At 30.6% G+C, this 14,145-nt stretch overlaps 1 protein-coding gene across 1 annotated transcript in view; it reads left to right on the plus strand.

Annotated features, from left to right (window-relative positions):
* Positions 1 to 14,145, plus strand: part of LOC100575324 (prolyl endopeptidase FAP) — a 208,747-nt gene that overhangs the window by 16,330 nt on the left and 178,272 nt on the right. Inside the window, exon 2 of the mRNA XM_029486920.1 lies at positions 8,332 to 8,851. Within this exon, the coding sequence (XP_029342780.1) occupies positions 8,792 to 8,851 (60 nt within the window). The 5' untranslated portion in view covers positions 8,332 to 8,791. The remainder of the gene's footprint in view (positions 1 to 8,331; positions 8,852 to 14,145) is intronic.

Genomic DNA, 14,145 nt, shown 5'->3' on the forward strand with positions numbered 1-14,145 from the left:
GAAAATGTCTCTGTTTCTAAATAAATAAAATATTTTGAAAATTTTATGGTGTATAGAAAATGAAAATGTTAACAACCATTGAAAATTTCATGTATCTACGGTCATTTGTTTTAAAGTTACACCAAAAACCAAAATCGATTTTCTCGAAAACAGATTTTGAGTAAAAATTCCCGTTTTCCTAAATTTTCTTTTGTTTTTCCCGACGCTTTTGAAAACTACTGGGAAATTTAAATTTGACCTCCCCCAATGCATCAACGATATCACTTTCTGATCGAACAAGATACTGAAGTTGAAAATCGTAGCATATTTCGACTACTTATCGTGTACACAGACACAAAAAAAATTAAAAAAATAAAAAAATTATAAAAAAATACACATCATTGTAAAATCAATACATTCATCGTTCCACTCAGAATCTAAAATAATTAAATTTAATATAGAATAATCATCATAATATATATAGCTATAACCACGTACATTTCATTTCTGTGAAAAATGCTAACTTTATATAATTCAAATTTTGTTCAATTAGTTATTTGATATTCGGTGTAACGGTGTTAAAAACTTAAAAAATTGTCTAATATTTTTATTATAACCTGTAACCAATGATGACAAATATAATTTATGAAAAAAAAAAAAAATTCCAGTCTCAAAATACTTGTGTAAGCACCACTTTAAAATGTGTTTTTGGAAAATTCTTTATTAGTGCACACTTACATTGTGGTACGACGAAAGTACCGTGAAAATGTTAAGTCTCAAGCTATCATTGTTAAGGCTCTACGTTGATCAGTCAGGACACGTTATATTATATTATATTATATTATATTATAGAGTTGCCTGTGCCAAATAGAGGGCCCGTTAGAGTGTGAGACTAGCTTGTGATTATATGAGTAGTTTATTATCAGGTGGGTACGCAAGTGTATAATTTGTAACCCTAAAGTTTCAAAATTATACCAAGTTTGTCGTTTTTACTTAATCCAACCCACGGCGGATTGGATACAACGTGCCATCACTTGTCCAATGGTCTCTAATATAGCTGTATAATAATTCGAATTCACCCGGGAAAAAAATATCAATTAATACAAAATACTGAGTTATTTTGGTGTGTCTCGGTTTAGACTTTAGAGTACCTCATCTCAGATTCCAAAGCTCTTGGTATATTTTCGAACGTGCTTAAAACAATCTCTGAAATTGGTAGAGTGGTTTTTGAGTCTATAGGCAACAAACAAAATCTTTTTATAAATAACCTTTTATATTGATTGTTTTAAGATATAATTTGTTTATTAGAGGCCATAAGCTTGACAATTTGATGCATAATGTTTCTCCCTAATTTGCCCTAGTAACCAATGGCAACCATTTATATATAAAAAAAAAATAATATTTCCAATTTCCATCGCGAATCTTAAAATCCTTGTTTGTGCACCTCTTTAAAATGCAAATTTCGGAAAATTATCTCTTATTATTATATACTTTGGATTTTATTCAATATAATATATAGATAGACAATATAATTTTTATAATAAATTATTTTTAAATAATTTAACCTGTTTTTTTTTTTTTGAATAACGATTGGGTTTTTCACTAGTTTATTGTTTTTGAAAAATAATTGCAGACGTTCCTATCGCATAACCATATTCGATAAGAATCTAAGACCGTGGTGACACGTCTTTAATTTTGCCCGAAAAGCAGTCACAATATTTCTCAGAATGTTTGCACTACAAACAGATAAGTTCTTAAAATATTCAGGTGTCGGGAGTGAATGCACCAACAGTTTTCGTTGTAGTACTAAACACGTAGGGACTTCCGAGAATTTGGCGAACACAGAATTGTAATAGCTAACATAAGTATTTAGTTATTCGTGTACCCACCTACCTTTTATTGTGTATTTAAATGTCAATACAGTATACCAGACAAAACATTTGGACAGGTACACCGCGGAGAAAAGAAGAAAAATATTTCACTTGCGCGCGAACGAGGAGAAGGCGATCAGTGCCTATATAGTGACGGACGTTGCACGTATATATAATATAAATAATAGAAGGCAATGTGTGTGTGTGTGTGTGTGTGTGTGTGAGCGATCCACAGCCCAAGTTTATTGTACTCGTTGTTTTGGAATTTGGTACATAGGCTCTATAATACACGCAAATGTACACCTCGAACACAATTTCTTAAACTTTGTATTTTTAAAAGAGGGGCTCACACAGGGATTTGTTTGCTTACAAAAAACGAATATTTTTTCTGTATATTATTATTATATGATTCTCGTTGGTTATAGAAATTAATGTAGCTATTATAATATTGTACACACATTTAGACTTGTATTTTAAATTTGGTCAAAACCACTCTGTATTAAAAATATATTGTGTGGTTTACTTACAGAGTTTAACGGAGTTTAAGACGAAGTATATCCACTGGAGTTATTTAATTTGTCACGTGCAACGTAGTGCAGGATTGGCGATAATTAATACAACTTATGTATTATCTAATGTATTAATTCAAAAGCATAGACAACACTTATGCCGCAAATTCACAGTTTATGACCGATTTTTGTAAAATTGTTGTTAATAGATTCTGCGAAAAAATAGTTATGATTGGACATAATTTTGGTGAGAACAACTACTATAATAACCGTACCATCGTAAATCTGTGCGGTTTACATAATATTATTATTAATATTTCAAAAAATTGTTTGACGAGCGGCGAATCCGCGGACGTTCATTTTGTCACGTCTTCGTGCATGATTAGCTGGTGATAAAATAATAATATTATGTCAGTGGAGTAAACAGTCAAAGGCAGTGGCGTGTAATGGGCGGCGTTCGAAGAGCGTCCAAAAGGCGGCGCTCGGCGACCAAGACACAATGACAAAACGGGAAAACTTTTTCGCGGTATTAGCAACTCTCGTCGACGAGCCGTAGCACGCTCGTTTACGGCGGCACAATCATAAACTCTGCGTTTTCCAGGCGTGTATGTGGGTGGGTGGGTGGAGGGTGTGGACCGGACGTTAGTGGAAAAATGATTAATTGCGCCATCGCGGTGCGCGTGGTGCCAAAATCGGCTTTTATATAAATTGTATTCGATTTCGGTGGACAGAGAACGTTAACCGGACCGAAAAGTATAGTCGGATACAACTTTCTGCAATACTTTAATAGTTGCAGCGGTGTTACGGTTCCGGAAGGTCGTGAACTCTGCGCCGCTCGAGGCAGCTGATGAAAAATCCTATTGTACCGGCACACAACGATAGGAGTCGGCCTCTATTATAACATGACGTGTTGCACTTTTTACATATTTTCAGCCACCTCGGTATAGTATAGGTACGTTCGCGATTGAACACTCTGTGATATAAAACATATTATTATTATTTCTATACGCTATCGCACGCAGGCTCGACGATACTATTTCGTTATTAGACCGCACCTCGATGTATTATATCAACTACCTAAGAACATAATATGTATTATTATGAAATATTTTGTGAGGTTTTTACTCGAGCCCAATCGCGGTTTTTGTGGACGATTTTTTCGTTTGCCTCATATATCATTTTTACCCCGTGGATGAGAGTTGGATTCTTAGGGGGGACATCCTATTGTTCGATTCAAAAATTTAAATTAAAAATTAAAATATTATTCCATCAGATAATTGTTATTGTACAATAAATATTATTAAAGTAAGTATGTCGAACAAAGTATTACGTGTATCCATTTTAAATTTATTTTTTGTATCGTTTGATGTTTTATTTATAGAGGCAATCGCGTTATTTCGTTAAGTTAACAATATTAGCTGTCAGTGTACTGAATACATAAACCTACATCAGTCGTATAAGTGTCAATTTTTTACATTCAGAAGAGTTTTAACCATTATGATAATGCATTGCGTCGCCCGTTTCAAAAATAGTGGCGGAAAAGGTACAATATCGGTTGATTTTGTGACAGTTCTACGGTACAGCACTATTTAGCAACAACACATCGCCGCTTCACGCGTTATTAAATCCAACACACATGCTTATAAATTTATATAAATGACGCATGCACATAATTTCAATAAGCACGGTAATAAATTGGCGATAGTGTTCCGCTGGCGATTGAGTGCGACAGACGCTACTAAATGTCGTGTGTTTTGTTTTCATCGTTTTCCAGCGATTTCGTGCCCCCGCTAACCAAAATGATGATTAGGACGTATTTTTTTTTACACAATGTTTTTAGTTATGGAAAAAAAAATCCCTACGACATGAAACGTGCGATATACGGAAAAGATTGACCGCCAATATAGGTCACAACAACCAAAATTTACTACCAGAACCGACAACGTAAATAACTCGATAATATATTATTCTTATTCCCTACTCATAAACAAGCCGGTGTAGTATTAATAAATATCTATTTTTTATTTTCATTATCACGTTTTATTTTAAGAAATCCAAATCTTGATAATTTTCCTCGGCCTTATTCGCGTTTTAACTAGCCGATGTTTATTTTTGCCAATCAAATTCGTCTTTATGCCTGTCTTTTATTTTATATACATTTATAAGTCGTTCCGTAATTATTATTATCATACAAAACGATAAAATCGTTCGTCTTGAAAACCATTCGAGAGTTGAGACGGCGACGGTGTGTAATTATCCACGGATGAGTAATTTTGCTACTGCTGCTGTATAGTTAGTGATGTAAAATACAAAAACAAATTATTATTGTTCTGTTCACTTTATAGTTTTCTCAAGCCGATTACTATAATATTGTGTATAATCCCTACCTATATTATAATGAAATATCGTCATCCCTCGTGCTAAGAGAACGTATTTTTTCTCCACTATAGCTCTCATTAGGAAACTTATTTCTTTACATTTTACGTTACATTTTATTCCTCTCGATGGATTCGTTTATGCTTGGAAAAATATCAAGACGGCCGGAGAATCGACAATCCTATGACGAATTCATCGAATTTGCATTTCACGAGTTTCGGCGCAACATTACGCTGGTTATTCGCGTTGCTACGGTGTGTTGAAATTTCAAACACGATGGATTAAGACTATTATTCTTTAAAATAAATATACACGCCACTTAAAAGTTATCTCGGGTACGCTGTACGTGAATTCCTGGCGAAATTGTATCCTCCATGGCTACAGTGCAAACTTACACTTGCCCAGAATAAAAGCTTTTGTCTGTAATCCGTTTGCGTAAGGTATCTACTTTTTACGTATTATTATTGTGCAAAATGTGAATACACTTCCACATTACGTATTACGTCTGTGCATCATAAAATCATTAATAAATATAATATTGATGATTAAATATTCAGTACACTATTAAACAATATGCACCTAATATTGGGTTGATGATATTGTTATTAAAAAAGTCATTAAATCGAGATAGTAAAACTATATAAACCGTATAAAGTTTGTTTTATATAATTGAATGTTATCGGAAATATATGATTATAATATTATATATTATTATGTGTTACAAATTATGATGTTTATAAATCGTTATGATGATATTGTAGTGAAACTTCTGTTTACTGGCAATGGACTCCTCTCATTAGCGCATTTTTATTTTTAGTTTTCGTAAGTATCCAATATAAAGAGGTTTCGCTGTCCATTGTCCAATACAGACATCGCTATATGAAGTTTTTATAATGAACACATAATAATAAAATGATTCCGTTTGATAAAAGTAGTTTGTTTTTTTTTTGTTTCGTAACAAACGCATTGAAACACTTAAAATTTCCCATGTGATGCTTATATTTTTAAAATAGTCATTGCCTTACATGAAATCCATTCGTTTTAGGAGACCTTACACGATTTTTTATCCACAAAGATTGCTTTTAGTATGTATACAACAGCGGGGTATAGGAGATTGAATGGATATGAAGGTCATGACATAAATATTCCGTAGTCCGAAGAAAGAAATGCATAACAGAAATCACACACTCTGTGTATTCAAAAAGTCTTAACACGTATTTCGTTAAGAGGACTAACAAGCCAAGTTTTAATAGGTTTATTTTCATTTTTTATATTAAAACTTTTAAGCTGGGTCATGTGATTTGATTCAACGACATTATTTGCAATGGCCACAGTTACTTTCGCAGGCTTTATTCCTTTCATTTCCTACGGACGTAATCTTTGATGTATTTTGTCTTCATATTCTCTATATACATATCAACGAAAATCACATTAGCAATATACAAATGTTAAAACAAATATATAATATATAGATATTTTACGATAATGCCATTAAGGTAACGTGAATCAATGAAGCTATTGATAATTGATAAATAATACTATTACAATATAGCGGTAGGTATGTAAAATGTAAATTTGCAAAGTAGGGTACCACCTTAATTTAACGTAATTGAGATATAATTACTTATCGATAATTGTCTATCGGCCTGTTAGCTATTTTTTTTACAAATTAAATAAACATAAATTGCTGTTAATGAATAAACTCAAAGTGCAATTAAAATACGCTGCAGTAAGTGTAAAGGCATTTTAAGAGTTTATAAATTATGGTAATGTACGAATTATACAGAGTAGGTGATAAAACTAACCATGTGATTAGTCATTGTAATTAAATAGAATATACTTATTTTTACGGATTAAAAAAAAAATAATCTAAGCCTATAAAAATATTATGACGATACATTTTGAGAATGTTTTATTTATTTGATGGTTATTTGATTTGAGGGAAAAAATAATTCAATTTAGTATGCATACCCAATACTTTTCATATTTTGTAAAATATTTGATTTATTCACGTATACTTTTCAAACAATAATTTTGAAATAGATGAACCATGAACCATTTTATATAACTTTTTTTATTTAATAACAATATTATAGTAAACAAATTTTATTTTTGCGCTTGATTGAACTTCGACTATCGAAATCCTTAACCTGCAACAGTACCTACAGTTTTGTTCAATTTATCATATTATAATATTATTCATTTACAATCTATATTATTTTTATTATGAAAATCGTTGTGATTAATTCTTCTAACAGCCGTGAGCTATCTCAGTCTTATCGTATACCTATAAGACATAAGGAAACATGATGATTGAGTGTCGGAGAATACATTTGTATAATTTAAATTTACTAACAAAGTTTAAACTGATAAGCCAAATCTACTTAGTTTTTGATGTTAAAAAAATATTTTTATTATCGCTTGGATAGACATATTACGATAAGTTTGGTCGTTTCGTGGGATAATTTTGTTTAGGTTCCTACCATTATTATAGACATAATATAATATGCGTTTCTTGAGTTTTCCAAGTTGGAATTAAATATTGATAAAATTATATCCTTACACGCAACTATGCCACTATAGGGATTAATGTTTATTAATATGAAGTTTAACATTGTACACTTTATAAATATTTTACGCTGCGGTTATATCTATTTGGTTCGGTCCTAAAATAGAATTAATCGATTATTATTCATAAGCGCGTATAGTGACAAACATCCCACTTTTAATATTTAAAATTGATAAGACAACATTTTTTTTTATTTATAAATCTCCGTGGAATATAATATTATTTTTAGTTACATTTTCCTAGATCGTATACATCGTTGCAAATTAGATAGGTATCATCACAGTTATACTAGTTTTGCGCAGTAGATACGCATCTTCTTCACCTACGGCCTATATCGTAGTTCTCCACTTCTCATTGGTTGATTTTTTTCTATGTTATATAATGGTTGTCTGTCAATAAAAAGAGGAGAACTACGATAAAGGCGAAGTAAAGGATGCGTATCAGAATACTGTGATTGTACCTATCTAATTTGTCATGGTATATAGGTAATATTTGTGTTATATAGTATATAATATTTAGATCGCAGGAAAATCGTACTGTGAAAAACACTACGTAAATAATGCATGATACGGATGGCTTAAAATATTATTTATTATTGACTGATGAACATAAATAATATTATTAAAATATTATTTAAACGGATTTGGTTGAAAACGAATACATACTAGTCGGGAAAATAAACATTCATGCCACGACGAGAGACGGCGCAGTATCTATTAAAAACAGATATCGTTTTTTAAAATAAAATAGTGAGACCGTATAATATAATATGTAAAATGAAAACGTGTTGAAACAAATAATTCGACAACATCGTTTATTGTAATCATCCCAATCACAACATCGAGTCCGTCCGCTAAATCCGTTCCAACGGATCACAGCGATATCAATATAATAATAATTATAATAATAATAATAATAATATTATACCTACTGTAATATTATAATATTGTACCCATTGCATAATAAAATTTAACGTGTTGTACGTATATGGGTGGATTCATTGTTCTGTTAAACATTTTTTTTTTAGGTGAAAAGGACGGACGCGTGGCACTCGAATATATTACTTCGGTTGTTAGTAATGTGACGTGTAATTTCTTTAACGACAGTTGTGTAGTTGTTATGATAATACCACCACAAAAATGATATAATATAAAATAGATAATATACCGTTAGGTATCTTAGTGTTATGATATTATTTCTATAATATAGTCGACGCGATTATGCCGTTATATTATTATTATCATAAAATATAGCCTGCACGAGAAAAGCGCGTGAAGAGTCACCGGCGATAATGTCACAGGTAGACATCAATAATTACGACGACTACGATAACAGCAACAACAACAGCAAATACAGACAGCAACCACAACGATGATGCGGTAATATAACGGCGAAAGTGATATCAGTATCGTAGTCTTCGAGGCGCCGGCACATTAGGGGAGATCGCAGTCGTCGTTATCGCGCGGAATGATAAACGATAGTCGGCCATGAACACCGTGCAGAGTTCCCACGGCGGTGGTGGATCCGGCAAAGAAAAAGGCATCGAGGTGAGTAGCACGACGGCCTGCACTATAATAATAATAATAATAACGCATAATATGTTATATCATTATAATAATGTTACGAGTAGTGAGGTCGGCGCATGTTATTATAATATGGATAAAGCGAGTACATACAATACACCTAAGTACGTGTGTTATAGGCGGTCCGAGAGATATTATTATTATTATTATTTATATCGCGGCATGTCCGTTGAAATAGGGGGTGCCGGGGGGGGGGGGGGAAAGGAGACGGTATTGCATGCGAATTCTATCATGATTATGCGTGCGCGCGGCTTAAGTACGACGTGTACCTATGAATACTGGGTGATTCACCGATCGTGCCAACCCCCGTTTTCCGGCCCTTTGATATAGGCGCCAAATATTTTGCTCAAATTCTGTTTTTATGGAATTTTTAAACATATTGGTTAGATTACTCGTAGACCACATTTTAAAATCAATATGTTTTCAAATGATAACCACCGCCCTTGTTTAATGTACATTATTTAGTATGATTATTTTAGTGATTATTTTATACATTTTGATAAAGTTCCTTACTTCAAAATTCGAACGAGCAGTTTTCGAGTTATTGAAATTTTTATACCAGGGCTTAAATCAAAAATAATAATACCGTTTACCGTTACATGGATATTGAATGTTACGATCAAATGACAGTTTAACGTTATATGTATATTAAACGTTATGATCGAATGAGTGTTTAACGTTATATAGAATTTAAACGTTATTCAACTTAAGCGTTTAAACGTTTTAAACATTTAAACGTTATGAAGCGTTTACCATTATTTGATGGATATAGCTTGTTTCCCACACAAAACATAGTGATTGAAAAATATAATATTACAAAAATAACCATAATATATATTATTTTACTGATAGTTATAATTTTATAAATATTTTTTTTTCAGACAATTATAATTATAATTATGTTTCAATCGTTTATCGTTTCTGTTTCGTTATCCGTTATCCATTTTCAATCGTGTATCGTTTAGCAATATGTTATCCGTTAACCGTTTCAATCGCTTATCGTTTACTGGTACGTTAACTGTTATTCGTTTCAATCGTTTATCGTTTACCGATATGTTATCCGTTATCGATTTCAATCGTTTTTTGATAAGTTTAACGTTTTACTCATAACGTTATAAAAATGTTTTTAAGCCCTGGTTTATACTAATTTATTATAATAATCCTTAAAAACGGTTTTATAAAAATATACAATAGATAATAGCTGATATAATATTGACTTTAGTATTTATTATACTTGGACCATTTTTACAAAATATAAATATCGATAGATTAATAATATTCATTACGAAAATGTTTTAATCACCTATATATCCCAACCCTATAATCACGGACCTTGTAGTAACCTTAGTACACAAAGTTAAATAACTTAGACGTCTTAAACTACTCGTTCGAATCTGGATTTCATACGTAAATATTTTCAGAAAAATGATCTTTTAAATAATGAAAATAAGAAGGGTACTCAATTAAAAAAGGAGAAGTTTGTATATCCACAGGTCACTATATAAGTAGTACAAACAATTTTCAAGAATTTGAAAATAATATGGTAGTTAGGTATATTTTAAAATTCCAAAAATCAGATACCGAATAATTATATTATTGAAGAAAAAAAAGAGAGATAATACTCGGTGTACCACCCTGTATATTATATAGCCATATAGGTACTATATATTTGGTATAATATACTTTTAGCTCACCTATGGCGTGAGAAACTCTGTCTGACATTTACCCGTCAATGCTTCCCACGGCACTTTATTATTATTTGATTTATTATCATATCTGTGATAATTTTGTAATTCGTTTAACGTGTGAAAATACAGATGTTGTATTTCATTTTTCGTCGAAGGTCATTAAGATTTATCCACAAATAGAGCAGTATAGATTTTTAATTTGTTTATTGATATATTTTTACTATTTGTATATTGTTAAATGTATTGTTCCAATAAAATAAATGTTCTTTGATCCACTCTTTAATTAAAAACCTAATGACTATAACATAAAAATAAAATAAATTAAAAATGTAAATAGGTACAAAACAAACATTGAAAGAATTGATACACTTCTAATTATCAGCAACTCGCCTTTATTTATGTATTTGCGATATTTTTAATAGGGGTATTTATACTACTCAGTGTTTTTCTCTTGGTCGGCGGTTAATACCATAACTGGTTAATCTTTCCATCGGTTAACCAATACGTTAATCCCGTCTTGTTCAAAAATATTTCAGTCACAATTATGTGTGCGACAATCCCTTTGAGAGCGTTTTATGGAATTTACATCTTAAAGGCAGTCAAAGGCAGTGAACATTATTGTGTTGAAACGCGGAGCTCATATTATTGAGTAGTTGGGTACTTGGGTGTGCCAACATTTTGGGGACGAATACCAACGATAAACGACATGGTTATATTTCTGAGATGTATATTATTATATTGCCAACTCTTATAGTGCCCTTAGGCGTAGATTTTACTAGAGAGTATTAATTTCAGATCAGCATGCTGCCATGGCAACAGGACATAATTGTTCAACAGGTGTTTTATGATTAATTCTGTATTGAAAAGAAGGAAAAAACTCTTGATATTGTGATGAAAATGTTAGAACATTGCAGCAATTATTTATAACAGTTTTCCAAATGACCTTATATCATATTCATATATAAGCATACTCGTGTAGGGTAGGCAGGGAACCTATAGGTTCATACATAAAATACAAATAATGACTTCTTATTTGTTTAAATATAATTTTATTTATGCAGCGAGCATTTTTTCAAATATTGCTGATGCTATGAGAAATCCCACGTTATGATTTATTCAAATACATTACAGTATACTTATTTAAGACGTTATAATAATATATAATTTAATATACATGCACTCATTATATTTCCACTGTTTCACATGAATATCAAAAATATTTTACAATATTGCCCTTGTCACCTGTATATACTTCCCTGCAAGAGCAGTTGCAAGTACTTCCTATGTAGAATGACATACATAATATTATTCAGCCTCCTCACAGGAAGTGCTGTATTTCCACACATATTAACTATTAAAGATTTAATAATGTTTGTTTATCACATCTGCCTTTTTTTTTTGGCACGGGTATATATGTGTTTGCGTGTTACGAATACATTTTTACATTTGTTCTTCGGACCACAATACAGTTTGAGGTGGATCGATAAGCGTCTATGATGTGACCTGCAGTGTAGGGAGTTCATGTGCTCAATGAATACTAAAACAAAACCCGAGAGTCCAATTAAATGAATTATATCTGAACGAGTTAAGTTTTTAATTAAAACGGGCATAGCTGCCGACCAATTATCTGAGTTTAGAGAAACTGCAATTTATTAAAACATTTAACGATTATTTTGTGTGTGGTAGGTATTCAGTCGCCCATCCGACGGTGACAAACATACTTGATGGAATACAACAATAACTGAACAAAAAGAAAAAACAAATTCCAAAAATATACATTTCATTTTTATGTATTTAATGTTTTTTATTTACGCATTAATTCCCACTATATCACATGCACGACGTCTTACTGCAATCAGCCGACGTATTTCGTGAAATCATTTTTAGAATAACCAAAGCAAGCTCTGTCACGATTAAACATTTCATTCATTTTTTCCCTCTCGTTATTTTATTATTTATTTTTTTTTTCGTAAACTGATTTAATTAATGACTCAAACTGAACGCATATTTTTATGCGTGGAAATATGAAGAAAAATTACAAAGGAATGAAAGAAAAAAAATTATCAACGACTAACGAGATTTTCTTATTGACGGATCCATTTTTATCTTTTTACAGCTGTAATCACGTTTTGAAGCAACACCGAAATCTGGGCATCTGGGTGTGTTTTCCAATACTTAGTGTTTTTAAGCTTTAAGCTTTTAAAAGAATAATTATTATGCCTTTTATAACATGTTGAAAATTTAATTTTCGATAATATTTAATACCAAATAAAAATAAAGGTCTTATTTCGTTCATTTTTATTTCTATATTGTAAAATAGTGGTTTCGGCAATTTATTATACACATACGATAAACACTATTCAAATTATTTAATTTATTTTTGAATTAATTAATAGTAAATATGTATGATCGAAAATAGGAATTTGAAGAATTGTTTAATTTAAAACGGAATTTATTCAGAATATTATTTTGTGTTAAGCCCTTGCAGATATAATAAAACTATTTTGAATATATTTAAAATTTAAATTATTTGTAATCACTATCAAATAGGAAAATCACTGGTGTATATAAACAGATTCAAATAATCAACGTTTACTAAACTAATACTAATTTATGTTATAACTAAAACAAATTAATGCTTTATTTTTTAAATGTTCGTGTTTATTTTAAAATGTATTCATTTTAAGCAGTGTAAGGTGGTAGCCTTTCAAACATATATTCTCTGTTTATGACTTTTTTTGTAAATCATTTATTATTGAATATTTTGATTGTTAAAAATCATTGTTTTTGTGTTGGACGACTCTTTATTTTATTCATTTTTTTTTTCTTCAAAAATTGGATATAGGTAGTGCCTAAATTGTAGATGTGACTTTTCTACAAAATTAAAAAGTTAAATTATTAATGCACATAAAGTATTCACAACAAAAAGTTATCAACGGTGAAGAAAACACAATAGGACGGTATGCATGTATAGTAGTATTATATAGTAAATAGGTACAGGGAGATTCGCCAAGAATTCTCATCTCCATTATTAGATTTAATAATGAATTTATTAAAATTCTGATGTTTGGAATTTTTAAATATACTTATAGACTATATTTTAAAGACTATATATTTTATAAGTATTACTTCAACACTGTAATGTGGAGATTACATACTTCTGTTTTAAATTGGATATTCATATTTTTTTCTTGTAGATTATTTGGTGGATAATTTTTTTTAAAAATGTTGATGTACCTAATTCAAAATTTGAACGAGTATAGTTTTACAGTCATAGTATACCTACTAAGGATAATATTTTTAAAAATTGTTTTACAAAAATTTAAAGTCGATGCAATATTGTATCTAGTATTTATTAAACTAGGACAATTTTTACAAATTATTTATTTTTAACACATCATTGCTTCATATCTTCTAAGCTCATTATTGTGGACTTATTATCCTTAGTAGTTAAGTATACAAAGTTTGAAACACCGTTATTTTCATGGAAAAAATATTTATTAAATAATTTACACTTTACAGTATAAAAAGAGTGGGTAATATAATTTTATAAATAGAAGTTTGTATCTC

This window comes from Acyrthosiphon pisum, chromosome A1, assembly GCF_005508785.2.
Source record: "Acyrthosiphon pisum isolate AL4f chromosome A1, pea_aphid_22Mar2018_4r6ur, whole genome shotgun sequence".
NCBI lineage: Eukaryota > Metazoa > Arthropoda > Insecta > Hemiptera > Aphididae > Acyrthosiphon > Acyrthosiphon pisum.